General features: G+C 31.2%; 2 protein-coding genes and 1 long non-coding RNA gene across 4 annotated transcripts; 1 reads left to right on the plus strand and 2 right to left on the minus strand.

Moving 5' to 3' along the window:
• Nucleotides 1-3585: 3585 nt before the first annotated feature.
• On the minus strand, nucleotides 3586-4836 carry LOC105783753 (uncharacterized). The gene is made up of 3 exons (XR_008192397.1): nucleotides 4326-4836; nucleotides 3977-4208; nucleotides 3586-3862 (listed from the first exon to the last, which is right to left on the minus strand). It is a non-coding gene; the product is annotated as an uncharacterized LOC105783753 (long non-coding RNA).
• Nucleotides 4837-12309: 7473 nt separating this feature from the next.
• On the plus strand, nucleotides 12310-15135 carry LOC105783491 (uncharacterized). The gene is made up of 4 exons (XM_012608988.2): nucleotides 12310-12568; nucleotides 12639-12692; nucleotides 14493-14562; nucleotides 14687-15135. Exons 1-4 carry the CDS (start codon nucleotides 12509-12511, stop codon nucleotides 14734-14736), a joined length of 234 nt encoding a protein of 77 aa, XP_012464442.1. The 5' UTR covers nucleotides 12310-12508; the 3' UTR covers nucleotides 14737-15135.
• Nucleotides 15136-15271: 136 nt separating this feature from the next.
• Nucleotides 15272-18776, minus strand: LOC105783490 (uncharacterized). 2 transcript variants are annotated; one of them, XM_052626867.1, is made up of 5 exons: nucleotides 18586-18776; nucleotides 17908-18034; nucleotides 17720-17792; nucleotides 16405-16452; nucleotides 15272-15708 (listed from the first exon to the last, which is right to left on the minus strand). In XM_052626867.1, exons 1-5 carry the CDS (start codon nucleotides 18611-18613, stop codon nucleotides 15439-15441), a joined length of 546 nt encoding a protein of 181 aa, XP_052482827.1. In that variant the 5' UTR covers nucleotides 18614-18776; the 3' UTR covers nucleotides 15272-15438. The 2 variants fall into 2 exon arrangements, with proteins under 2 accessions (XP_052482827.1, XP_012464441.1); XM_012608987.2 differs by lacking the exon at nucleotides 16405-16452 and having other exon boundaries at nucleotides 18586-18759.
• Nucleotides 18777-27376: the final 8600 nt, after the last annotated feature.

Consider the following 27376-nt stretch of genomic DNA (forward strand, 5'->3'; position numbering starts at 1 on the left):
ATTTAATCAGGAATAAGCAAAAATCGATGAAATTAATTAATAATCCTAGCACTGTATCTTCCTGTGCTAAATGATCAAGAAAATAATAAAAAAGGGATTCAATGATAACAGAGACAGAGATAACAAATCTAAATTTCAATAATATACATGCACAACAGTTGAAGATAAACATGCAATCGGGGAAACTAACCTGTAATGAGCAACTCGGGCAAAGTGCAATGAAGAAGAACCTGTATATTGATAAGAGAGCACAAAAACATGGTTAGGCTTATTTGATAAGAGAGCATCAGTCACTTAACAGCATGTATATTGAAGAAATACACCAGAAAAAAGCATGAAGAAAATACCAATAAACAGGAAGGATTTAAACTTAAACGTATTTTCCAACTGACAAATAAACCTCATTCATTTAAAGGATCATAACCTTTTGGAACCCAAAATTTTAGAAAAGTAGTCATTAAAGAGGGTGATAATCCAAGCAAAAGGAAAGTATTTATCATACACCAAGATATATGTACTCGTAAATAACATTCACAAGCTACATAACCATGTATGTTCAAATAGAGAAAAGTATTTGCCCATTGATTTCATGGATTCGGAAGAGACCAACCAATTCGGCTAATGAAATTCATATTATGTACATTCAAGCAAGAAATGTATATCAGATAAAAGAAGCTCTCAGGGGCCCCTTTAATATTCTTTTTTGATCCATTTGTAGTATAAAGTTCAATTCCTAATTTTCTTTTGTTCGTACATATGAAAGCTCATTCAGCTTGGCTATACACATGCAGCTATCTAATTTTTAATTACTTGGACCTCAATAATCTCATAAATCAACTTACCAAAAAATTTGGGCAATTACTCTTCAAAACGTCTCAACCAATGTCTCTTCAAGGAGATCAGTTTCATCAATTGTGTCAAAGTTGAACTTCACCTAAAAACAGATGTAGGTTCCCAAGAATAAACACAATAGCAACCTACAACATCTAATTAACCAAATAGAATGCACAAAATGCATACCAGTACTGTATGTTGGACATTGTATTTGTTCTTGCAACATTCACGGTTCTCAGAAGGTGTTGGCATGAACTCTGATATCCCTTGTGTGACCTAAAGGACACAAGATTACAAAGTGAAAGTAAAAAATTAATGTCCACCTGTCTAGGGGAATCTCAGTAGCATCAAAGAAGCATCAGAGGAAAATTGGTCTAATCAAACTAGCAAATCACCCTCACTTTTGTGTTACATTTGCTCAATAAGATTCGAGTTACAAACTCCAAATTGGAGTCTCATCCACTAGAACAGTCTAAACACAAAAGTTGAAGAAGTGAATGCACTAACAAGGTAGTAACCTTTACCTTTCAGTAGCAGTAACCTGGAAACCCACTACTTGAGAGCAATCGAAAGAGTGACAGAGAGAAAAATAAAAGAAAAAGGTCGACTGATTGAGAAGGCCAATCGAAAGAGTGACAGAGAAGTTGTAAAGAAAAAGAAAAGAAGGTAGAAGGTAGAAGGAAATCGGTCGAAACTTGAGCAAATGGGCAGAAGGTAGAAGGAAGGAAGACAATGGGGAAGCCAATCGGGAGGGTAAAACAGGGAGGGTAAAGGATGCAGCACCTGATCTGAGCAAATGGGATGTATTACAAATCGGTGGATTTCACCGATTAGGTTAGTATTGTATTACAGGCGTAATAGCATAAACATGAACCAAACAACGGCATAGAGGCGTCTGAAGTGGGGCCCACCGATTAGGGGTGTATTGGCTATGCCAATACACCCAACCAAACATGGCGTTAATTTTTAGTTTTAAGGTACAGCGCTAGTGTTTTAGTTTCCCAGTGCACCGCCCGTTTCATTCATTTCTTTGAATAACATGTGTCATTGATGTGAAAGGGTGGGAGCAGTAGTGTTTTCTTAGGGTCTCTTGTTTAGACTTGTCCATGGGTGGGCGGTAGCCCACAAAAATTTTCAACTTGTTTACTAGGCGGGCCTGCCTTACCAAATATGGGCTGAGATTTTGCCCAGTTCTGGCCGGCCCTACCGTTTTAATGAAAATTAAAATTATTTTTTAAATAAAATTAAAACTAATTGTTATTAAAATTAATTGTTAGTAAAATTATCAAATTATTAATTGTTAATTGGATTAATTGTTGTAATAAAATCTAACATTTGATTAGTAAATTTATCAAATTATTAATTGTATTAATTGTTGTAATAAAATCTAACATTTGATTAGTAAATTTATCAAATTATTAATTGTATTAATTGTATTAATTGTTGTAACAAAATCTAACATTTGATTAGTAAAACAAACTTGATGTTTTATTATTATTATTTTGTAACACTAGTCAAGGAACTGAAAGTAAATAAACTTAAAATAAAAACTATTATATTTTAAAAATAAAAATATATATTTAATATTTTTTCTAGAATAAAATGCCCGCCAAAAAATCTTCTTCGAGGCTGGCCCATTTTTAAACAGCCTAAAATTTTGCCCAAGCCCATATTTCGGCCTATATTTTTACCCAAACCTCCCATATTTGGGTGGGTTGTCGGGTCAGCCTTGCCCATGGACAGGTCTACTCTTGTTTTGTTTTCCTTTTGGTTTTCCCCATTTTTATGCATCGGTTAATCTTGCTTCAAAAGAAAAATGACATTACAAAAATTGGCAAAATAATCATTTTCCAAATGTAATTATTTTTATCGTTAGATTAGTGATTTGTACTTTTAAAATTTAAAGATTAAGGGTCAGTTTTTCGTTGCTTTTGAAAAGTGCTTTTGAAAAGTGTTGAGAGAAAGTGCTTTTAAGAAGTGTTTTTGAGAAATTTGAGTGTTTGGTATTACTATCAAAAAGTGCTTTTGAAGAATAAAATGTTCATTTTAGACATGATATTATAAAGTAACAAATATATATTTAAATAATGTTTAAATTAATTAATTGTATGATATTTTAGCAAAAATATAAAAAATAATTTATTATAACTTATTGTTAATATTTTAATATATAATATTAATTTTAAATATTTTAAGTAATTAATATTAATTATTTATTAAATTTAATTAGAATATATAAAATATATTTAAATATTTAAATATAATAATTAAATATTTTTAATTAGATATTGACACAATTATATCATTTTAAAATTATTTTTATTTTTAATTAATGCCTTTAACACATTTGTATTATTTTATTTTAAAATGTATTTGAATATATAACTCATATTAGATATTAACATAACATAAAAACATAAACCTAACAAATTAAAATATTACATATATTTGGATTAAAGTTTTAAAAAGGGATAATATTTATATATCAAATATAAATATTAAAAATTTTACAGTAGCATTTACAATTTAAAGTGAATTTATTAAACTAAAAGTTATAGCATCTCTTGTTAATTCCATTTCAAAACCACTTGAATTGTTTGATTCACTGTCATCATCACATCATCGTCGTCGTCGTCGTCATCATCATTTTCTCGACCATGCATATTTTCTGAATCAATATTATTCTCATATGCCCAATTAATATCTTCGTATTCCATAAAATCTGCATCATTTCGGCTGACATGTTTTCGGATAAAATTGTGTATCGTCATTGTAGCAACAACGATCATCGTTTGCTTTTCAAAACTATAACTTGGCATATCCTTTAAAATGGCCCATTTTTTTTTCAAAACACCAAAAGTTCGTTCAATCACACTACGTAATGATGAATGTGAATGATTGAATATCTCTTCTTTACCAGATATCGGTCTACCTCTACGGAAGTCAGGTAAATGATATCGCTGACCTCTATATGGTCCAAGATAACCTTTCATTTGAGGATATCCAGAATCAACAAGATAATATTTTCCTACAAGTCATAATATAACAAACAATTAATTCAAGAATTTTTTTAATAAAAATTATCAATTAAAGAACTTATATTTTATTGTTTAAAAAATCACATATAAATAAAATATCTAACCATTTGGAGGGTGCGGAAATTTGTATTTTGGATCTCGAATTGCATCAAGAAATATTCTAGTGTCATGTGCCGATCCTTCCCATCCAGCCATGACAAATGTGAAACACATATTAAAATCACATACTGCCATAACATTTTGAGTCGGGATACCTTTTCTTCCAATATAGGGAATTTGTTCATTTGGTGGAAGAATAGCCGCAATGTGAGTACCATCAATTGCACCTATGCAATCCTGAACAAATAATCATATTAATCTCGTGCATATTTTTAGTCGACCAAATATATTAAAATATAATAATATAAAATTAAAATTTAACATTAAAATGCGGCATATATCTAGAACCATTACGTATTTGTTCGGGTATTGAGCTAAAAAAAGGATCTTCGGGTGCAATTAGATCAGTGGCCATCCTTGAAACTTTCTCAAGCACAACTGCAAAGTGTCGACTTATTGTTGATCCAGACCTTTGAAATCTTTCTCGACATTGGGAAACTTTTGCACCGGTGCCCAAGATGTATAAAAAAATTCCCAACATTTCAGTAGAAGATATGTTTCTTGAAGTTTGCAAGTTGTATCTTGTCTCCAAAACTCTCAGCAAACTTGTGAATACCATTTTAGACATCCTAAAATTAATCATACAACGTGATTCGTGACCGTCAAGGATCTCTCGGATCCATGTCTCGCCTGACTGTTTTGAATCCATGCATGGTTGCCTCAATATATACTTCTCGTAATATAATTGCACGGAAGAAGATGCAACAACAAATAATCGGTTAAAACATTCCATGTGTTGTAAAATCTCTTTCTTTTCCCTTTCATCGTCACTTTCATCACCGCTATAATCCTCAACTATACTCATCACCTGTGAATAAATTTTATATCCAAAATCACATATAAAAAAAACTATTGATAAAACTAATTTAGTAAAAAATAAGTAGAATATAAATTCAATATCTAAAGACCAAACATAAACAACTTTTAATAAAACTAGATTACACATAAATAAGTAGAACATAAATTCAATATCCAAAAACCAAACATAAATAACTATTGATAAAACTAGTTTAGCATTGTTGTTTAGTCACATAATAGATATCTTTGAACCCTAAAAGATTAGAAAATTTTCAACTATCCTCCATTTCCGTCTTAAGCCACAAAGCTCTAATCTTGGGATTAATTGATAAAAACATAATTCGCTTGTCCTTATTGAGCGATAATCTAAGTGCGAAAAAGTATAGCGGACTAGCTTCTGGAACTTCTTCCGACATGCTGTCAAGCATTTTGACTGTTTGCGGAATACCAAATGGATCCATAACATGAGTCAAACTAGATGTGGCTTGACTCATACTGTCAGCTGCATTGCATAATTTTTCTATTTAACTGGACAATCTTGCAGCCCCTCCAATTTGCTTTGAGGATTTCTTTCTTCCAGTTTTAAAATGTGAACTTGACATCTCAGAGTTTTTTTTCTTTTTTGACTGTTTCCATCAATTTGAACATCATTTGAAATGTGAACATCATTTAAAAAGTGAACATCATTTCTCATATTTTTTTCTTCATTCTCTTCAGGTATTTCGTTGTTAACATTCTCAAAAAAATCACTAGGGAGTGTACCAGAAGAAGGTACCCATGTTTTATCACCTATTGCAACTATCCCCATGAACATTTGGTCCAACTTCCCTTTTTTGCTTCAGGCGCAACCTACATATAAAATGATAGTTTAATAACAGTAATTATCAATAACATCATAAATACGAAAAAAAAATATTTAGAATTATTAATGTACTCGGAGCCGACTCTCCCACCATTCATCTGATACATCAACGGTTCTTTTTATAGGATTCCACCCTAAACCAGTATCTTCGCCTTTAAGTTTCTTCCAAGCTTTCCATTCTTTTTTTAGGGCATCCCACCTATTTTTAAGTTGTCTTTGTGAAAAACCCTGCCCGTTTCTTTCTCAAAGTTGGTCATTATTTTCAACCATCCATCTATTGTGAAATGAGTACCAAGCCTATTGCCTTTCAGTATCTCTTTAATACAAATATCACAAAATATTTATGTCAATCTCTTATCCCACATTGCTTTTACTTTTTCATCACTAACTTCAACCACTGAAGTATCTATTGTGTATACGAACAGATTCGTTTCAGCCAGTAAAGCAATCAAGAAAATCAAATGTCACATAAGTATATATGTTTACATGTGTATCAAAATTTTAACTATATACATGAACAAATAACAATAATAATGATAATAATGAAGTAATCCAAGAAATTGATTAACATGGTAAAATGATATAACTTTATCATTACCATCATTAAAAATGAAAAAAATCACGAGAATTAAGGGCTAAAATTACTCTTGATGAACATGTATAGGCACAAGTTTTTAATTAATATTTATGTAATTAAAAATAGTCCTTTTAAGATGATTATTAATTATTATTATTGCTACTGACAAAATTTTCTATATATTTGTGAGATTTTAGTTCCTTTGTTTCATTCAAGAAAATCAACTTAGTCAAAAGATTGACAAGTCAACGGAAAAACAGTAACTTTTTCTGTAAAGACGTTTTACATTCTTTTCTTCTCCCACGCCTCCTCTGCCATTCTCTCATTCTATTCGATAACTTTTTCTCCCCCCATCTTTGATATCTTCTTCTTTTTCTTTTTTCCCCCTTCTTTTACCTAATTGCTTCCCAAATGTCTCTTCAGATTGCTTGGGACTTAGCTCAAATTTGGCGAATAAATTTGTGTCACGGCCCAAACCCTAGTTTGCTCTTTCCTCTTTTAACTTTCCAAGATTTTTCATGTGTATGTTTGTGGAATTTATTAATATATAGAAATAGAGAAGTGAAAACTGAAAAGAAAAGTTGGATTTAATCTATTTATGGCTTGCTGCTCTAGATTCAAGATTAATGAAATTATTGCAGATTTGAAATTTGTAACTCTATGCTCTGTTTGTTTGGTTGGAAATTGTAGGATTAGATATTTTAAATTCGAAGCTATGATGAGATTAATCTTTGCTTTGAGTATAATTGGAGCTATACTTATGAGTTTGTAACCTAGGAATGGAACCAAACACTGTAAAATGCATGTGCTTAGAGAAATGTTGGATGTGGAGTGAATGATGAAGATGATGAAATGTAGAATGTAGTTGAATTATCTTCTAGTAAGGTTTAATACTGAATTTTAAGTAAAAATGCATGCATAGAGATAATGTTTTGGATTGTTTATTACTTAGCTTCAGGATGGTGAAGTTTTAGATTCAGGATTAATGAAATTGTTGTAGACTGCAATTTGTAACTTTATGCTCTGTTGGCTTGGAAATCTCAGAATAAGATAATTTAAATTTATAGCTATGATGAGATTGATCTCTGTTTTGAGTTTAATTGGAGCTATATTTATGAATTTGTAACCTAAGGGGAAGGAAACTGAGGAATGAAAGGGAATGGAATGGAATCAACATTGTGAAATGCATGTGCTTAGAGAATTGTTGGATGTGGTTCGAATAATGAAGATGATGAAATGTAGAGTTTAGTTGAATTATCTTCTAGTAGAGGTTTAATACTGAGTTTCAAGTAAAAATGCATGCGTAGAAATAATGTTTTGTATCATTTATTACTTAGCTTCCGGATTAATGAAATTATTGTAGATTTGCAATTCGTAACTTTATGATCCGTTTGTTTTCTTGCAAATCGTATAATAAGGTATTTTAAATTCGAAGCTATGATGAGATTGATTTGACTTTAATTGGAGATATAATTAATGAATTTGTAACCTAGATGGAAGGGAACTAAGGAAATATAATGGAATCAACATTGTAAAATGCATCTTCTAGAGAAATGTTGCATGTGGATTGAATAGTGAAGATGATGAAATGTAGAATGTAGTTGAATTGTGTTTTGTTATAACAGAGGTTTAATACTGAATTTTAAGTAAAAGTGCACGCGTAGATATGAGGTTTTGTTTCCTTTGTGAAGGTTTGTGCTTTACCACCTTGATTGGTCTGTTGTTATACAAGAACTCAAAGATTGCATTAAGGGATTGCTGTATTTGGTGGGAGTGGTAGAACATCGAATTCGGATTTTCAGAACTGATGGATACGGATCGAGAGAGACACAGAGCTAGAGAAACAGGTTTTCTATTTTAACTCTATGTTTTTAGTTTTTGTTAGGATGAATGCATGGATTACAACCCCCCAAATAAATAAAGCATGCCAAAACAAAGAAAGGGTTAAATTTCGGTTTGAGTTTTGATTCCAGAAACCCTATGCTAACATCATTTGTTTTGACCATTATCTTAGCAGCCAATACCATCTGTTTCGTCATGCATAAAAGTTTAGGTAACAAAACTCATCCTATGAAAAAAAAGATAAACTCACCGATGGTGGAGAAGAGGAACAAAGCACCAGCAGAGGAACAAAGAACCAGCACCAGCAGAGGAACAAAGAACCAGCACCAGCAGAGGATCAAAGAAGCAGCAGAGGAACAAAGAACCAGCGATGGGAGAAGAGATGAGAGCAAAGAACCAGTTTTTGTGTGTGGCTAAAAAAGTAAAAGAGCAGCTTAGAAGCACTTTTTGGCTGAAAAAGCTAAAAATTTCTACTTTTTCATTTGCCCAAAAGCACTTCAAAGAAGTTAAAAATTTGAGCCCAAATGAAGTGTATTCTTCATTACTTTTCACCCAAAAGCACTTTTATATGTAAAAGTGCTTTTCAACCGCCCAGAAGAACGGGGCCTAATTCAATAAGAAAATTTAAATTTAAATTTAAATTTTTTTGGTCGAATCAAGTATTTAAATTTTATTCTGCAAGTTAATCCTATAGTTATATCTGTTAAGAAAATAATCATCTCAGTCAATCAAAAAATATTATCACCTTATTAAAATATAATTAAATAAAATTTTATATTAATATTAATAATGATATTGATATTGATATTAAATAAAAATATTTATATTAATATTAAATAAAATAAAAAAAAATATCCCACCCCACCGTCCCTCTCTCTTTCCCTCTTTCACAGGTACCAAGCAACTTGAAAAAAAGAAACATTTTATACTCAGTTCGTTCCCATTAAGTTTTGTAACGATAATAATGCAAGCCAATGTAGGATTATGAAAAGAAACATGACAAAGTAGGAAACTTTGTTCACAGTTAAGTTTAAGCCATAATAATTTACAAAAAAGTCGTTTAGATACAAAAACCTGTACGCTTTTTACAGGTGAGACTAAATTGAAAAAGATAAAAATAAAAATAGTTGTAATTCCTAACCTGTTTTAATTTCTGTACTTAACTGTGCTCAGCTTCTCTTTCGTACAAAACGGGAGCTGAATCAATATTTTCAATGGTATTGGTGCAGGAGCCATGAGGAAGAAGAGGAGAATTTGGAAGCCGACGGTAGGGGGAGGGGGAGGGGGAAGGGGAACGGTGGGGAGAGGAGAGGGACGGCGGAGTGGAGGGGGTATTTTCTATTTTATTTAATATTAACAGTATATGGATATATATTTTTATTGTATAATTATTTAATTATAATTTGAAAGACTTTAATTTACAATTTGACTCGATTTTCTATTTTGGTATTTAAACTTATTTTTTTTCAAATTAGTACTTAAAGTATTTTCATTTCTCAATTTGATCCCTAAAGTATGTCAAGAGGTGCTCATGGGCTGGGCTGAGCCCAATTAAAAATTTAGGCTCGGCTCGAAACATAAGCCTAAAATTTTGTCCAAACTTGACGCAGATAAAAATGCTAAAACTCAAGCCCAGCTTGGCCCACCCATATTAATTTTTTATATTTTTACATGATTTTTAAATATATATAATCTATCAAAAATACTAAAAACAACAACATAAATATTTCCCAACAAATTGAAAATGAATTTAAAAAAAATATGTATACTTAAATAATACTAAAATAGATGCAACTTAAAAAACCAATACCTCTAAAATAATAACAAAATTAACAATAAAACATGTGTTATACAATATTTAAACAATAACAACAAAATAGTAGTAACATAATAGTGAAATTGTAGCAAAATATAGAGAAAAAAAACAAGAAAATAGCATCAAAACAAAAAAAAAAGTAGCTTTTTTTTTTATCCTTTTGTGAATTTGAGCCGGGCCGGGCCCGAGCAAAAAATGTCTTATTTGAAGCTCAACTCATTTTTTAAACGAGCCTTATTTTTTTACCCAAATCCATTTTCGGGCATATATTGTTGCCTAAGCCCTCCCACTTTTCGGGCGAACCTTTGTGCCAAACCGGGTGGCCTGATTCATGAACAGGTCTAAGTATGCCTCTCTTATATTTTTTTAGTCCATTTTTTTATAGACGTTAAAAGAAATCTTGTAGCCAATCACAAAAAGCCACGTGACATCTTGATGTAAAAAAACAAATATTTTCTTTTATAAATGTATATCAATATTAAAATATATATAAAATGAAAATAAATATATAAAATTTAGAAACTATATATATAAAATCTAGAAGAAAAAAACCATATAAATTTTTAAAAATATAAAAATAAAATTTACAAAAATACAATAATCGAAAAGAAATTATTAGAAATTAATAATATTATTAAAAAATTGTAAAAATAATTTTTATGAAATTATAAAATTCTAAAAGATATTTAAATTTAAATTTCCTTTTGTGCAATTACTTGAAATTTAAATACTTATTTAATTTTATAACATTTTTAATTTATATATGTTATTTTGACTATTTAAAATTTATAATTATATTTAGAATTTTATAAAAATCATTTTAAATTTATTTTATATTATATATGATTTTATATATTTTAAATCAATATAATATATGTAATATTAAAATTTTTTTATAAAAAAGACATGTGACATGTTCTAATAGAGTCATGTGGTCGATCAATGATTAGTCAAAGTTAATAGTGTTTTTCAATATTGAAATATTTAATATTATAATTTTCTATTTTTAATTTAAATTTAATATTTTTATTTTAAATAAATCTAATTGTCACGTGACATTTTTTCATTAGCCAAAACATGTCACGTCGTGCTTTTTCATTGGCCAAAGTTGCCTAACAGATTTTGTTTAACATCAACTAAGGGTGAAGAAAACTCGATTCAACTCGAAAAAATCGAACTTTTTTTTCGAATTTCGAGTTAAACGAATCAAGTTATTCAAGTCAACTCGAATCTTTTTTTCGAATTTCGAGTTTGAATCAAGTTTAATTTTTGAATTTGAATAACTCCAATAATTCGAATAAAATTGAATCCCAAACTATAATATTTTATATTTTTACCTCAAACCCTAAACTTTTTTATTTTCCCCAAAACTTTTACTCACCTCCTATCTCATCCCCCATCTACCCCAAACCCATTTTCCCCCCAAATTTTTTTGAATATTTTCCCCTCATTTACTTTCCTCCCAAAATTTTACTCTCCTAACTCTCAAAACTTTTTATTTTCCCCTAAATTTTTACTTTTCACCCTTTACCCTCAAATAAAAAATCATCCAAAAAAATCCTAAATAGTAATAATTTCATTTATATCTACTATTTATATTATTAAATTAAAAATTTCACATTTTGTACGGTTTATATTATTGAATTGTTTAATCATATTAAATGTTTATAAAATTCTATTAAAATTGAATTATTGATGATGTTATAAAATATTCGTGTTAAAATTTTATGTTGGTATCAATTTTACATTTTATCTTTAATATAAATTTTATTAAAAATCACATTTTTATATTTAATATATTTTAATTTCAAAACACACATCGACAAAAATCGAAAATAATTGAAGCAACTAAACAAGTAAAGAAGTTAACTTGTATGTAAAAGATTAATAAATAAATTATGAGGAGATGAAAGTTAAAAACAAATTTGATTACGGTGGGCAATTTTGATTACGGTCAGTGATAGTGGTTACAAGGACCCAAAGTTATTTTTTTAAAATTTAACTCGAACAAATATATTTGATTCGATTTGATTCAAATTCCATCTCATTCGACTCGATTCGAAAAAATTTCAAATCGAGTTAAGATGATAAAATATGATTTGTCAACTCAATTAACTCTAAATTTTTTCATTCGATTCGATTCGATTCGATCGAACTCTACCCCTAAGTCTTCAACTACAAAATGAACAAAAAATAGATGGAATTGATACTTTAGGTACCAAAATGGGTCAAAAAAATTTAAGTATCAAAATAGGAAAATGGGTTACTTCAAGGTCTAAATTTTGAATTAAGCCTTTTTAATATTTTATATATTACGAAATAAAAATATTGTATTAAATAAAAATATAAATGTGTATATTCTAATTGAACTTCTTGGGTTTCAATCCTCCTTCCTTTTATTGACGACGACGATGATAATCCTATGCCAGATTAAGCTGGATTTGAGCCTAAAATGTCTGTTAAGGGCCCGGCCCATCGACAGTTCGGACTTCTGAAGTATCCTAGAAGCAGTCCGGATTCTAGAAGAACTAAGACCTCGAAGAAGAATCAGTTTAACGGTTCCTACTGAATCAAAGAAACCCATGGCGTCAACTTCTTCTGCCACCGCTTCTTCGGACCCTGAACTCGACTTAATCAAGCAGGTTATTTTTTTGCCTCTCAATTTTCTCTGTCTCATGATTCTATGTTCATGGGATTATTTATTTATTTCAGATAAGAACCTATGAAGTTGCCATAGCAGAGCTGGGCAGTCTTTCTTCTTCGCGGGTACTTTTTTTCAAAATTTTCTATTTTGTTCTACTTGCTTATATTTCTTCTTGTCTAATTAATAAGGATTACAAGTTTATCCCCTGCAAAGGTTTTTTTTTTTTTTTTAATTTTTAGTTTTGCCTTTAGTTCTTGTACATGCCCTTTATTTGAAGGATGCTTAAAACTGGGAAATCTTCAATCTGAAATTTGAAACGGTTAGAATTTTGATTGGCATTGGGAATTCTCATGGTATAGTATTTTGTATTCTGGAGTTCAGCTAGACTTATTGAAGCTTGGCTAAGTTGGCTTTGCCCATTTTTCCCTTATTGATGGAAATCATAGTTTGAATTTTTCTATTTATCTTTCCTATTACTTGTAGGATTCTGCTGATTATTATATTTGTTAGTTGTGGACTCCTTGATTGTGCCTGAGTTTAATTATGATGCTGTATAGATAACCATGAATAGCTGTTTCCAAATGTGACAGCTTGATAAATTGTGTTTGTGAATATGTTCATATAGAATGTCTTGGAAAATTCAAGACGATTAAGCATCTCTAACTTTGAATTTGAAGTAATTGGTACATTGTTTGCTACCTAGAATTACCCTTTATTGAACATACACTGTAGGATGGGGGCTGGCACTTTTTTATTTTTTTTGTTATGGTAGTATCCATATGGGAATTTTTAGGTAGTGCTGATCACTGCAATCTGGCATTAGTAAATACCTTGGATTATAACATTCCCAATGTCAGATGATGGAGATAGCTAAAGTGAGAAGAACTGCTTTATATGCTGTGCGTTTGAGAGGGCCAGGGAAAATGCTGGAGTTGTGCAAATTATTCGAGGATTGTTTTGCTGCATATCATAAATGATGTTGGTCCCAAATTCATGGATCAGCAAGCTCACTATTGATGATGCTTTGGATTAACCATATTTTTCAGCACTAGAACTTGGGAGTCAAGTTCCAAAATCAGGAAAAGATATCTTGTAATTATGGAGAAGCTGGCCAAAGTTTCTTATTTTCTACACACTGGTGGCTCTGTTGGTTTATAAAAGTGTAGGCTATGGTAGCTTTTTGAGAAATTCACGAGGGGATGCAGTACTTGCTTGAACAGAAGCATTCCTCCCTCTTACTGTCTATGTACGGGTTAGAAAATATTAAGAGAATCTCCTGGAGTCAAAAAATTCCTGACTAATTGAGTAGCTTTCCAATGAGAGATTGATGTGTCTGATTGCATAACCAAAAATACTCTTGCATATGGGAGATGGCAAATATTATGATAGCGTAGTCTGATTATATATAACCATTAGCACTCTATGTAGCAGACAATTGTATGCCTTTCCACTCCTTTACCTGTTAGTGCATTCAAGACCTTTATGATGTACTTTCTTAGAATACCAAATGATGATGAGTTACCGGTTGCCACATCTTTATCTACTGATCTCTGACTTCCTTTTTCCGTCAATTCGTGAACTCTTTGGTTGTAGTGGAGTTAAACCAATTTTGCATAGATGAAGCTGGAAAATAAGCTACAATTGTAATGTACAATCAGTTTCTTTGTAGCTGCATCAAATGGGTTTAAGATACTCCTTATATACATTTTTTTAATTGTGAAACAACTCTATTCTTTGAATGTGGATCACAGATATTTTCTAGGAGAGTCTAGTAAGTATGCTGTACGGTTTATTACAATTGTAATATGTGGGATCCAATATCTAAACTAATCTAATGAAGGGATTGTTTTGTCTAGTTTTTATTCTGCTCAATATGTACGAGATATGATGTTTCTGTGTTTGTTTTTCTTCCTTAACTGCAGACTGTCTATCAGAAAAATGGTCACTTATTTTTCCGCACATCTATTCAAAAAGCAACATCATCTGAGGAAAGTAAGAAATGGATCTTCCTCCTCTTTTTTTTTTTTTTTTTTTGTTCTTCAATGCATGAGCCTTACTTGGGGATTAGGCAGCTGAGTGATATAGTTTGCCATCTTTGTTGGTTAATGTATGACAGAACAACTTGATCAGGCAAAAGCTAAGCTAGAAAAGCTGAATTCCCAGTGATTGTACTTGGCAGTGATGTGCAGGACTGAAGCCTATTATTTGTCACCAACAAAAAATTTTGGGTTGAAACGATTTTGTGTTATCATTTGTTTAATGCAAGATGCAAACTGCTGGACTGAGACTTGAATAAATTTTCTCAAAAACAAATCACAGAGGGAATTTCCCTTTCAACCTTTCTCTGTGAGATTATGATATGAGCTAGAAAAGTTAATAAAACGATGAGTTTTGGCCTAAGGGATTAATTGGTAAAACGGGGCGTAGCATTTTAGTGAAACGATGAGTTTTGTATAACCGAATTAGCCACGTCAGTTTCTTGTTATTTTCTTTCTTTTTAAGCATGAATATGTGAGGAGTCGGTTCTGAAATATTTGCTGAATGAAAAACAGACTTCTTCTCCTATTTCGTTTTCCCCTCTTTCTCTGCTCTTTCTTTCTTCTTCTCAAAAACTTACTTGATTTTTGAGATTCCAACAAATTATTTGTTTGGGTTTCCAGAAATGTAAACAAGAATGAACTAGGGTTAAGTTTATAAGAAATTGGGAAACAAATATCATATGCATTATCACAAGTTATAAAATCCTTCTAATGGAGTTTCAGAGATTTCCTCCTACTGATTATTAAGCCAACTTGCAGGATATTGTTCTATACAAACCGAGCAATAATCTTTATCTCATTTACAGTAGACAAAAGAAGGAAGAATTCTCTACTCAATCCCTTCGCGCGATGTTTGAAACCAAACCATTGCGAGGGTGACAAGAGATGCATAAATTGCATTGGGCAACTTTTGAACCACTTTTCCAACACCGGGAACGCCCTCAGTCGCCTTCTTTGTCGCCATAGCTACAGTAGGAGCGACAACCAAAGTGACAAGCAGTCCCTGACTAACGACAACCAACGTGTCGGTTGTAAGCTTCTGAATGAATTTCACAAATTCATCATGGTTGATTTGTCCGTCAAGGTTCAAGTCACACTCCTGCGTAGTAAACAAACTAACTGCTTTATGCCTTTAACCATTGCTGATATTATGTTCTTCCATGAAACTTTTCAGAGAAAAGAAAATATAGAGAAAATTAAGTCAAATATGTCCCATAGCTTTGGATCTATATCCCTGGGTCATTAGAAGAGAATCCACAAAGATAATCGACACAATGAATGGAACATGTCAGCAGCTCCAATATGTTACCTGAGCCTACATTAATATATTTGAAACATATAAAATTTGCATTATCCCAAATTGAACATTGCATATGAACCCTTCCTTTTTCTTCTTTCCTTATAGTATACTTCCAGTTATCCTGAATCAAACAAAAACCTCATATTTTTTCATAGAGGGTCAGACTCTAAAAAAGTCCGATATTATCTCCTATCAGGATTTTGCCTCCCTTGAGAGCCCTGGCAAATTTACAAAGCGTGAGCACCACGAAAGGGCTAAACAGACAGAAGTCATGATCGCCAAAGAGCGAGCACATGACACTATGATTGTTTAAAAGCTAGCTCAAATGGTACCATGGCTCCCTCAAGACCCTCTATATTAAAGGTGAACAAAACTCGATTCAATTCAATAAAATCTAAAAGATTTTGAATTTCAAGTTAATTGAATCAAGTTATTCGATTTTTTTGAGTCAACTCAAATAAAAAATTCGAGTTTCAAGTTCCAGTTGAATCTTACAATTTGAACAATTCGAATAACAAATTGGTGTAAATAACCCCTTTGTCCCTGTCAATTTTGAAAATGAGCAAATTAATTTCTCAACAAGAATTAAAAAAAAAAATCAAAATAATTTTAAAATTCAAAATATTTATAAAATTCCAAAATTCTAAAGAATATATAAAGTTAAAATTTTTCTAAAAAATAACTTCGAGACCTAAATAAGTTAAATTAATGATTTAACTCTATCACACTAAAGTACTTTTTTTTCTTATTTTGCTTTGAAATTTTTTTCAAATATATATGGTTTCAAATTTATGTTCTTTAACATAGAATTAATTATATTGTAACAAGATTTTAATTTGATATGTTTAATTTTTTAATTTCACTCGATTCAACTCGACTTAAATTTCATTTTAATCGAGTTATGATCATAAAATAGAACACATCAACTCGATTAACTTGAAATTTTCACTCGATTCAATCGAATGATCACCCCTACTCTATATGCTGGAGGTCTTGGGCTCGAGCCTTGCCATGAGCTTGCTTTTCAGCAACCATGGCGCCATGCACTTGCTCTTTGGCAACCATGGCTTCTTCTCGCTCATGCAATGACCTCTTCCTGTTCTTGCAATACAAGGCGCTCCCGCTTTGTAAACCTACCAGGCTTTCGGTCGAGCTGAGAGACAAGATCCGATTCAAAGAAAATACTAAACTTGTTGAGGGTCCAGCCCTCAGACTATTTTCGATAACGAAATATTGATTCGAGATTGATTAACAAAATGACATCCTTCCTATCAGACTATCAACCTTCACAAATGCACCCTTTAAAACTCGAGGAGCTTCCTTTCTACCAAAAGCACTCAAATAATTAACTTTTATTCTTAAAACATGTAAACATGCAGTGACATCCATTGATCATTAGCTATGTTCTCTGATACACCGTGTCAATCAATTACACATTATACAGAATATCAAATGCAAGCTGCTCAAGCATATTCATAACATTCACTGTATCAAACTGGGTCTAATTATGAAATTCACCTATGTTATAGAAACTGAGAAATTAGTGTAATTGTTGATAAATACATGAACTTGAACTATTAATTTTTACTAATTTATTATATATAAATTGTTGAACCGGTGAGTTTTGCTTCCTTGCATATAAATCTATGAACTGCTAGTTTGTAAGTCAATGATTTTATAACAAGATTCAATAGTGTTTACCGAGTTGGACTAACTTTTCAGTTTTAGAAAAGTAACGAAGATCAAATTTTGACAAATTAAACCCAGTAAAGTATATAATGTATATTCTCAAGAAAGAGTTGTAGATTACCTGCATCATTGATCTGATTTGGTCCTTAGAGGGTGGATCAAAGTGCGGCCCAGGCAAACGCTTATTAATATCACTACAGAAGGAATAAATTAAAGATGCATTTAACATAGAAAGCGGTTAACAGTACATGTACCATTGCATGATTATGAAATGAATGAAACATAGAACGTTTAAGCAAAATTCCTCACTTATACACCAGCAAGACAGCGATATATAGATCTTCAAATGTCAAAGTAGCTCTTCCTGATTGATTTTTGACACGCTCAAAAACCTTATCACTGATTTTCCTAATCTGTCTCTTTCTCCATTCCTTCCCTGCAAAAAGCAAGTGTTAAACTATCAAATACTCGCTTATAGCACTACAAACAGTCAAATGTTACTTCCTCTCATTAAACCCAATACTAATAAAATACAGTTTCCAGAGAATATCAAATCCAACCCAGCACGGTAAATATCAATGAAAGCAGAAGCCATGAAAAAACACTTGTTCAAACTAATCACTCAACATGAACATCTACCCATCATAATTCCAGATGCACATTTCTCTAAAGCGATAATTAAAGCTTAATTTGACCTTTACTTTTAAAACAATAAAAATTAGAAATTTAAATTTTCTATAGAAAACAAAAAGTTAGACCTTTTCTTTTTAATTTAAATATAATATAGTCTTTACAAAAATAAGATACGGCTAAAAGAGAATACCTTTCTATGGAATATAAACTAATATATATATATATATATATTAAAAAGCGCCCTTAATTCCCATGATTTAAAAGAATCGACTTCTGGGTTTCAAATATCATAAACTTTTGAATAACAAAGTTTCGAGATAAAGGGAAATTTAAAAGGGAGAGAAAAAAGCTTACCATGGAATTTTTCTAGGACTTGTCCCATGACTTCAGAAACGACGTAGCTTTGGAGATTCTAAAGGTTTCAGTGTGCCGATGAAACAAAGATGAAGGTGTATCCCATGGTGGATTTACGGCGGAAAGAAAAATAAAGCAAAAGACAAGAGGGAAAGGACACTTGATACGGTGGCGTTTCAAAAATTAGAAGTGACGTAGCACATTGAAGGTGGATGATAGTAACGTGTGGATGTGGACATGTGGTGATGTACTTCGCAGATCCAATCTTCACATTTCATCTATGACTTTTGGGTAAACTACGCCCATATGTCATCCAACTATGGGTTATTATCTTTTGTCACTCAATTATGAATTTGTTTCTTTTTTGTCACCCAATTAATCAAGATTGTATTTTTTTGATCCATTTCTGTTAATTGCACTGACGGGAGAGTGACATGGCAGTTGAGAAAGCAATATAATAACAAATTTAACTTTTAACTTTTACATATTATATCGATTTAATCATAATTTTAAAAAATTAACCCTCAAAATTTACAAATTGTCTCAATTTGATCTTAATTTTATTTAATATAAATATAAATATAAATATAACTTTATTATTATTTATTTGAAATATTTATGTATTTTTATATATTTCTTTGAATCTTTTTGAAATTAGGATCAAATTGAGATCAATTGTAAATTTTAGGGTTAATTTTTAAAATTATGAATAAATCAATATATTATGTAAAAGTTAAGGGCTAAATTTATTGTTATGCCGATTTTTCAACTATCATGTCACCTTTCCATTAGTGCAATTAATGGAAATGGACTAAAAAAATATAATCTCGATTAATTAGGTGACCAATTTTAAAAAATTATAGTTGGGTGACAAAAAAAAGAAACAAATCCATAGTTGGTTGATCAATCTAAAAAAAATTCATAGTTGGATGATCAAAAAGAAAATGACCCATAGTTGAGTAACCTGTGGTGTAATTTACCCATGACTTTTTATTTTTATTTTAGGGTAAATTCCACCATTAATCACAAAATTATGGGTAAATTTTTATTTTGGTCACTTAACTACAAAAATGTTACAATTTGATCACTTTCGTTTTCAAATATTTTGTCACCTATGGTTAAACGATAATTTTTAGTTGGTATAATAACAATTTTAGTCCTTGATTTTTATACTTTCATCAATTTGACCCTAATTATATATAATATAATAAAATTTGAAATTCTTTTTAAATTTTAAAATTATAAAAATTTAAATTTAAATAAAAGTAGATGAAATTTTCAAAAATTGATAAAGTGAGAGAAAATGAGGGAAATGTAACGACTGAACTTTTGTTGGTGTCGAAAAATACAATTTCGGAACCCCATTTCCTTAAACTGAGTTCGTAAAGATAAAATAAGAAGATTTACAGAGCTGGTATAAAAATATATTAAAGACCGATTAAGTAATTTAACCGAAAAAATCATTAATTAAAGTTTAGGGACTAAATTGTAAAAGTCCAATCACTATTAAATTATAATTTAGAAAATGCTTGAGGACTTAGTTGGCAATTATCCAAAGCACCTAACTGGTTTTTAAAATATTTTTTTCTGACATAGTAGGAAATGATGATGTAGCCATTTAATTGATATAATTGTAATTAATAAATATAAATATGATAAATTAGTGAAATAAACATGATTAATTAAGATTAATCTATCTTTAATCTAAGCATATATATTAACTTAAGTGGGAGATGACAACATTATCATCTTCTTCCTTAAGCTTTCAACTGTCCAGGCTTGAGAAATAAAAGAAGAAAACATTGCCCATCCATTTAACTTTCGGCCATTCAATTGAGCAGGTAAGGAAGCAATTTGTTGTGATTTAAAAAAAAAAAAATTCTTAATCATCTAAGCTTAGTTCATCACACCCATGCTTTAAATTTTGTAATTTCTAAGTGTACAACAAGTTACCATTGTTGGAGGTTGATGAAATTGAGCTTGATAATGGTAGATATCTAGTTGTTGAACTTAGATTTTACTATGATTGTATTGAAAGATAGGAAAATAGCTTAGAATTAAATATTTAGTTAATTTTCATATTAGGGACCATATTGAATAAAATTAAAGATCATGAAATTATGCTAGAGATGAAAAATATAGGGTCCCTAATGAAAGAATATGAAATTGAATTTTGATCTGATGTAAGATATGGACAATTATGAGTATTTTTAATATAGGGACTAAAATGAATAAAATGAATAAAATGCAAAATATGTTGATTATGTGTTTGAATGTGAACTAAAATCATTTTTATAATTGAATTATCGAATGAAGTTAAAGATGACGTTGGGCCATCACGAGAGAAAGGAAAGATAAGAGTCGTAGACAAGTAACGAATACGGTTTGTATTTTCATGATTTGAATTCAACATGTATAGATATGTATGTTTAGATACAAACTAGCTTATTTAAGGTAAAATATTCTGTTTGTCTCATGATTCAAATTTTATTTGATGGTAAGGAGTATTAACAATCTAATTGATTTGAGCGTGATATAGTTTGTATTATATGAAATTCCGATATAAGATCATAAATATGTATGTGTGTTAGAATCATTGGTTACCCTATTACTTGTCCGGGGCAAAGTCGGGTATAGTTGGCATGCCATAGGATTAGTGTACGAGATTATACTTCGATTTATACAATGTGGCGGATAAGGTGCGGATAAGGTGAGCCTTATTGTATTATACTTTGAATGTCTGATAAGGTGCGGATCACACTTTACTTCGGTTATACCAATAAGGCGCAAAGCGCAATTTATACTTTTGACGTTCCGATGAGGCATTGGGTGCCAAATATATTGGTGTGATGGTTGGATGATCCGTGTATCTATCTTAAGTTCGTGTTTCAGTAATAAGGTTTATAAAACATGAGCTTGCTAAATGATATTTGATATGAAATGTTGATGAAAAATGGTATATCATGTATATATATGTCAAATGTGACAAACAATAACATGTGAAAGATTTTGTGAACCAATTTAATTGAGCCCTGAGGGAAAAAATGGATTTGAGTCGAATAAATAGACTAAAAAAAGAAACGAGAAATTGAGGTGAATGAATCATATGCTATGGAATATAAATGAATGTAATGCAATGATAGAGAGCAAAAATAGTATATTTATATGAGTTTACCAAATGAAATAGGGTATGAATTTGGTACATGAGACATGAATGAATGGAAATTGTTGATAATTAGATCATATTTTGATTGTATTTTTGACATGCTATTATTATTTTATTATTTATTTGAATAATGAAAGTACCATTGAGCTTTATCGCTTAGCGATGGTTGTTTATTTTCGTGTATTGGTAGCAGTTGATCTCGAGGTTTCAAGAAGTGAAATAGCATCCAGATCATAACTTTCAACTCAGTAAGTTTGTATAGTCTCATTATGTTATCAATAAGTGGCATGTACCTAAGGTTGAGTTGGTCTTATATTGAGAAATGTCATTTTGGTACTTTGGATGAAAAATGTTATCTTGAATAGGAGCATATGAATAGAAAATATATGTATGTATGAAGCATATGACTTAAATGGATTTGGATATGCTTAAGATTATATGTATTAAGATGTTATGAATGTTAATGAAGTTAATTGGGTCATTGAAATAATGTTTAAGATTAATTGAATTGCATTTTTGGATCACTTAGACCATTTGAATTGTGAGATTGATAGGTTTGAATTAAATGATGCAAAGTTTGGGGGATTCTGCGACATTGATCTTTTGTCCCCATGGTCGCGATTCTCCCCTATTGAGGTCATGACATTGGATTTCCCTACCCTCAACATTGTGACATCCCCTGCTGAAGTCACAATGTTAACCTCTTATTCTCAATGTTGTGACTGTTGGAAAAATTTTGGTTTGAAAATGGTTTTCTTACACAGCAGAAAATTAAAATTTTGAAAATTGACCCAGTTAGTGATATTTATAGGAATAAAACCTAACTGAATTCATACTTGTGTTTTTGGTTTAGCGGACGTTTGTTGTTCTCGACTTTCAAAAAATGATTTTCTTAGCAATTCTAGTACCACAAATTGCTTCAAGTGTGGGGTCGAACCAATTGAATCGAAACACAAAACTAGAAAATGTTCTCTTTTTTTTATTTGAGGTGAAAACGAAAATTCTCTCCTCTTTAATAGAAACCAATAGAATTGTTATTCTGAAAAAATATATTTGATAGTTGAGAATAAATTCTCTCTATTTTTCGGCAGAACCCTTGTGTAAATAGCTCTACTGGTGCCATCTATTTATAGGAAGAGAATGTAGAACCCTTGTTGAGTTGTAGTGGTTTATTTCAAATAGAAAAACAACTTCCTACTTAAAGTAGCAGTGGGGTGGAGGGCACACCCTTATACTGTCCCTTATACGAGCTCTCGAGGCCCAAAATACGCATTAGAAACAAGTCGGGACTAAATCGGAAACTCAAAGAATTTTTAGAAATACATTACAAATTTTCAAAGGTGCAGGGGTCACACGGCCAATAGGCACACTCTTGTCTTAGGCCATGTGGGCATTCAAAATAGGAATACACAGTTGTGTCCCATCTCGTGTCTGTGCCCGTGTAACTCTCTGACTTGGTCACATGGCCAAGCCATACGCCCGTGTACCCTTCGAGGTAACCTCACATGCCTGTGTGCCAGGCCTTGTGCTAGGCCGTGTAACAGCCTGACTTGCAATCCTTTTAAAGTTACAGGGGACGCACAGCCGTGTCACTTGGCTATGTGTCACACATGGTTGAGACACATGCTCGTGTCTCTGCCCCTGTAGAAGAAATTAGGCAATTTTACAAGCCATTTTTCTCACCCAATTTGGCACCAACCTACACTCAACATTGCACACATACACAAGCTATAATCAAGAATCCAAAACAAGCAAGAACAAACTTTAAACATGTGGTATATTCAAATACAACCAATATGCCCTTAGGCACCTCAAATGACAAGTATAAATATGTGCAACCATGAGATCCATGTAACTAAGTGATAAACTAATTTATATGTATAATTGCCTCAGTACACAACATGTAAATCATTTACCAAAAACTGACCATTAGGTACCAATTGTACCATACATCAATAGCATCAAAATACCTTTATGCTTACCAAAACAATGCACCAAATTACCTTAAGCTATAAGACATATCACATATACACATCCAACTACTATTTTACCTTTCATCATTCAACCATAAATCAAACCACACATCAATCATATAAGGAAAATATTTACATACCAAATACTAAGCTTATACCATCATCAAAGTGCCAAAACACAAGCCAAACAAATGTCCAAATTATCAATAAAGCATATAAGCCAACTTTAGCCAAATCAACCTATACATGCCATTATAACTGAAATTAACCAACCAAAAGTACCAAATGAGCTGATGAATAGTGTGATATAACTCCGACAAGCTTCCAACCCGAACGAGCTTCTGAATCATTATAAAACACGAAAAATAACACAGAGTAAGCATTTAAGCTTAGTAAGTTCGTATAACATAGAATTTAACTTACAATTTAATCACAATTTAGGTAAGTAAACATAGCATATCCCAACTCAATTTGGCCAAATGCCTAAGCACATATTCACCAACATGTTAGTCATGTGAAACACATATAATAGCCAATACACATGGATGAACTCAACAATTATTCAAGTTGCCTATACATGTATCATCCATTTAATATATCTATGTATCATGTAACATCATTTCCATGCATTTCATGTAAATACCTGTAGTAGTTCGTATCGAACTCATATAATCTCGTAACAGAACTGTGCTTGTTGAACCATTTAGAATATCATTAGATACTCGGGTAGCACACACAAGGTGTACTGAACTGTAATCCATCAATTCCTGTACATGTATGCTCATACGAGCTCTGAATCGGTATGCTCTTACGAGCTGTAAACGGTAAGCTCATATGAGCTGAATATCGGTAAGTTCATGCGAGTAAAATATCGATAAACTCTCTCGAGCTAAGAATCAGTAACCCTAATGACATGTCATTTGTATCCTACGAATTTCTAAGGTTCAAACAAGACTTAGTAATCGTCGTACGTCGTCAGATATGCGATCGGTATTCATATATGACAATAATGGAAATCACATACATATAATTCAATTACAACATATAATTACACAATTTAATTACACGAACTTACCTCAACGAGTATACGTAGATATGGAGGCGATTAATCCGAGATTTTCTCTTTGCCTCAATCTAACTTCGTACGAGGTCTGACTGGATCTATACAAATAAATTTAATCCAATTCAATATATTTCACATTCAATTTAGTCCAACATACATTTTTGGAAAAATTATGATTTTACCCCTATACTTTTAATTTCTTTACAATTTAGTCCCTAGTTCATAAAAATGGAAATTTACACAATTTCACCATAAACCACCATGGCCGAATATCAAATAGGTCCTTAGCATGCACTATAATTCAATTATTTCACAATTTCACCATGAAATATTTCCTAATTTTCAATTTAGCCCATATTTGACAGTTTTATTAAAAATTCCTTCACGAAAGTTATTTATCTAACAACAACCATTCATTTTCTATCATCAAACTTCAAAACTCAAGCATGTTCATCAATGTCAAAACCTTAATAGTTTAACAATTTCACAAATTAGTCCTTGAGCTAGCTAGATTAAGCTACAAAGATCCCGAAAATATAGAAATCATTAAAAACGAGACAAAAACGCACACCTAATTGAAAGACTAAAGATGGTTGAATGAAGCTTCCATGGTTTCTCCCTTTTTACTTTATTATTCAGTTGAAGAAACAAAAATAAAGATGAATGTTTTATTTTGTTTCTTTAATTATTAACCTTTAATTATTATTTACTTATTTAACCTTAAAAACTAACCAAAATTTCAATAATGCCAAACCATTATCATCCACTATCAACTCTAATGGTCTAATTATCATGTAAGGACCCCCACTTTAAAGTTCTACAGCTATTTAATACCTTTAGCTATTAGAACTCAACTTTTGCAATTTAAGCGATTTAGTCCTTTTTATCAAATTGAGCATGTAAACGGTAAAATTTCTTAACAAAATTTTTATACGGTGACACTATCATGCTGTAGACCATAAAATAATAATAAAATAAAATTTTGACCTCAGATTTGTGGTCCTGAAATTACTATTTTGATTTCACTAAAAACGGGCTGTTACAGCTGCCTTCATGTTACATGAGGGGTTTGGAACCTCTCCCATATTGGGACCAATTACAAGTACTTCTTGAGCCTTTCAATCCAGTACTCCGTTGTAACAACTCATTTTTAGTGAAATCAGAACAGTGGTTTCAGGACCATAAATCTGACATGAAAATATTTATTTTATTATATTTTAATGTCTACAAAATCCTAGTAATATCGTATAAAAATTTTGTTAAGAAATTTTATTGTTTCCATGCTTAATTTGATAAAAAGAATTAAACCGTAAAAGGTGTAAAAGTAGAGTTCTAGTAGCTAAAGGTGTCAAATGGCTATAGAACTTTAATGTAAGAGTCCTTATGTGGTAATTAGACCATTAATGAAGTGAGTAGACATTTATGGGCATTTTATCAAGCGATATTAATGTTAATAGTTAAGGTTAATAAGGTAAATTGTAAAATTAACATAAAATAAAATAAAGAAAAGAAAGATATCATCATTCTTCCATCTTCACCACCAAAATTAACTTTAAGAAAATCCATTGGAGAAGCTTCAACATTCGACCATCACTCTTTGTCTTGCATGTGAGTATTTTTCGTATCGTTTTTAATGATTTCTACATTTTCAGAGTCGTTGTAGCTTAATCTAGCTAGCCTAGGGACTAATTTGCAAAATTGTTAAAAGATTAGGGTTTTTCCATGAATGTATATATGTTTTTTTGTGATGTTTGATGGAAGAAAATGAACCTTTGTTGTTAGATAAACAACTTTTGTAAAGTGATTTTGGTTGAAAATGTTAATTAGGGATTAAATTGAAAAATGTGAGATATTCATGGTAAAATTGTGAAAATAATGAAATAAATGTGTTGCTAGAAACCTATATGAAATTCGGGTAGCATGGGTTAGGGATGAAATTGCATGAATTTTAATTTATGAGCTCAAGGACTAAATTAAAAATGAAATCAAAACAATAGGGGTAAAAGCATAATTTTGCAAAAATATGAATTTAGATTGAATTGAATAGAATGATTATTGAATGAGTTGAATTATTCATTTAGATCAAGACAAACCTTGTAAAACTTTAGATCGAGGAAAAGATAAAGTTTTGGATTAATTGACTCCGTATTTGCGTTTTTATTGTCGAGGTAAGTTCGTATATTTAAATAACGTTTTAATATGTTTGATTTAATTGCTATTATGTTACATTATTGTATCACATCTTAACGGAAAATCCAAGGATGTTTCGACGATTATCAAGCCTGTTTGAACCTTAGGAATATATAGGATACAAATGACATGTCATTAGGGTTACCATGTTTTGGGTGCTGGTCCTGAACGTCCTACTGGTGGCTAAGTTCTAGCATGTGTTGTGGATACTTGACAGCTTGTGTGAGTAGCACTGTGTAGCTATGTTCCGATCGGTAGCTTGTGTGAGGAGACCCATTTATGGCTCGAGAGGGACATCTACGTAAAGGAAAAAGGAAAGAAATGGTTTCGACTATATATTAGCACATAGTGTGTAAGATTCCTACGTATCTGATAATATTCTAAGTGGTTCAATGGGCA

The sequence above is a fragment of the Gossypium raimondii genome, chromosome 13 (assembly GCF_025698545.1).
Source record: "Gossypium raimondii isolate GPD5lz chromosome 13, ASM2569854v1, whole genome shotgun sequence".
NCBI classification, from domain to species: domain Eukaryota; kingdom Viridiplantae; phylum Streptophyta; class Magnoliopsida; order Malvales; family Malvaceae; genus Gossypium; species Gossypium raimondii.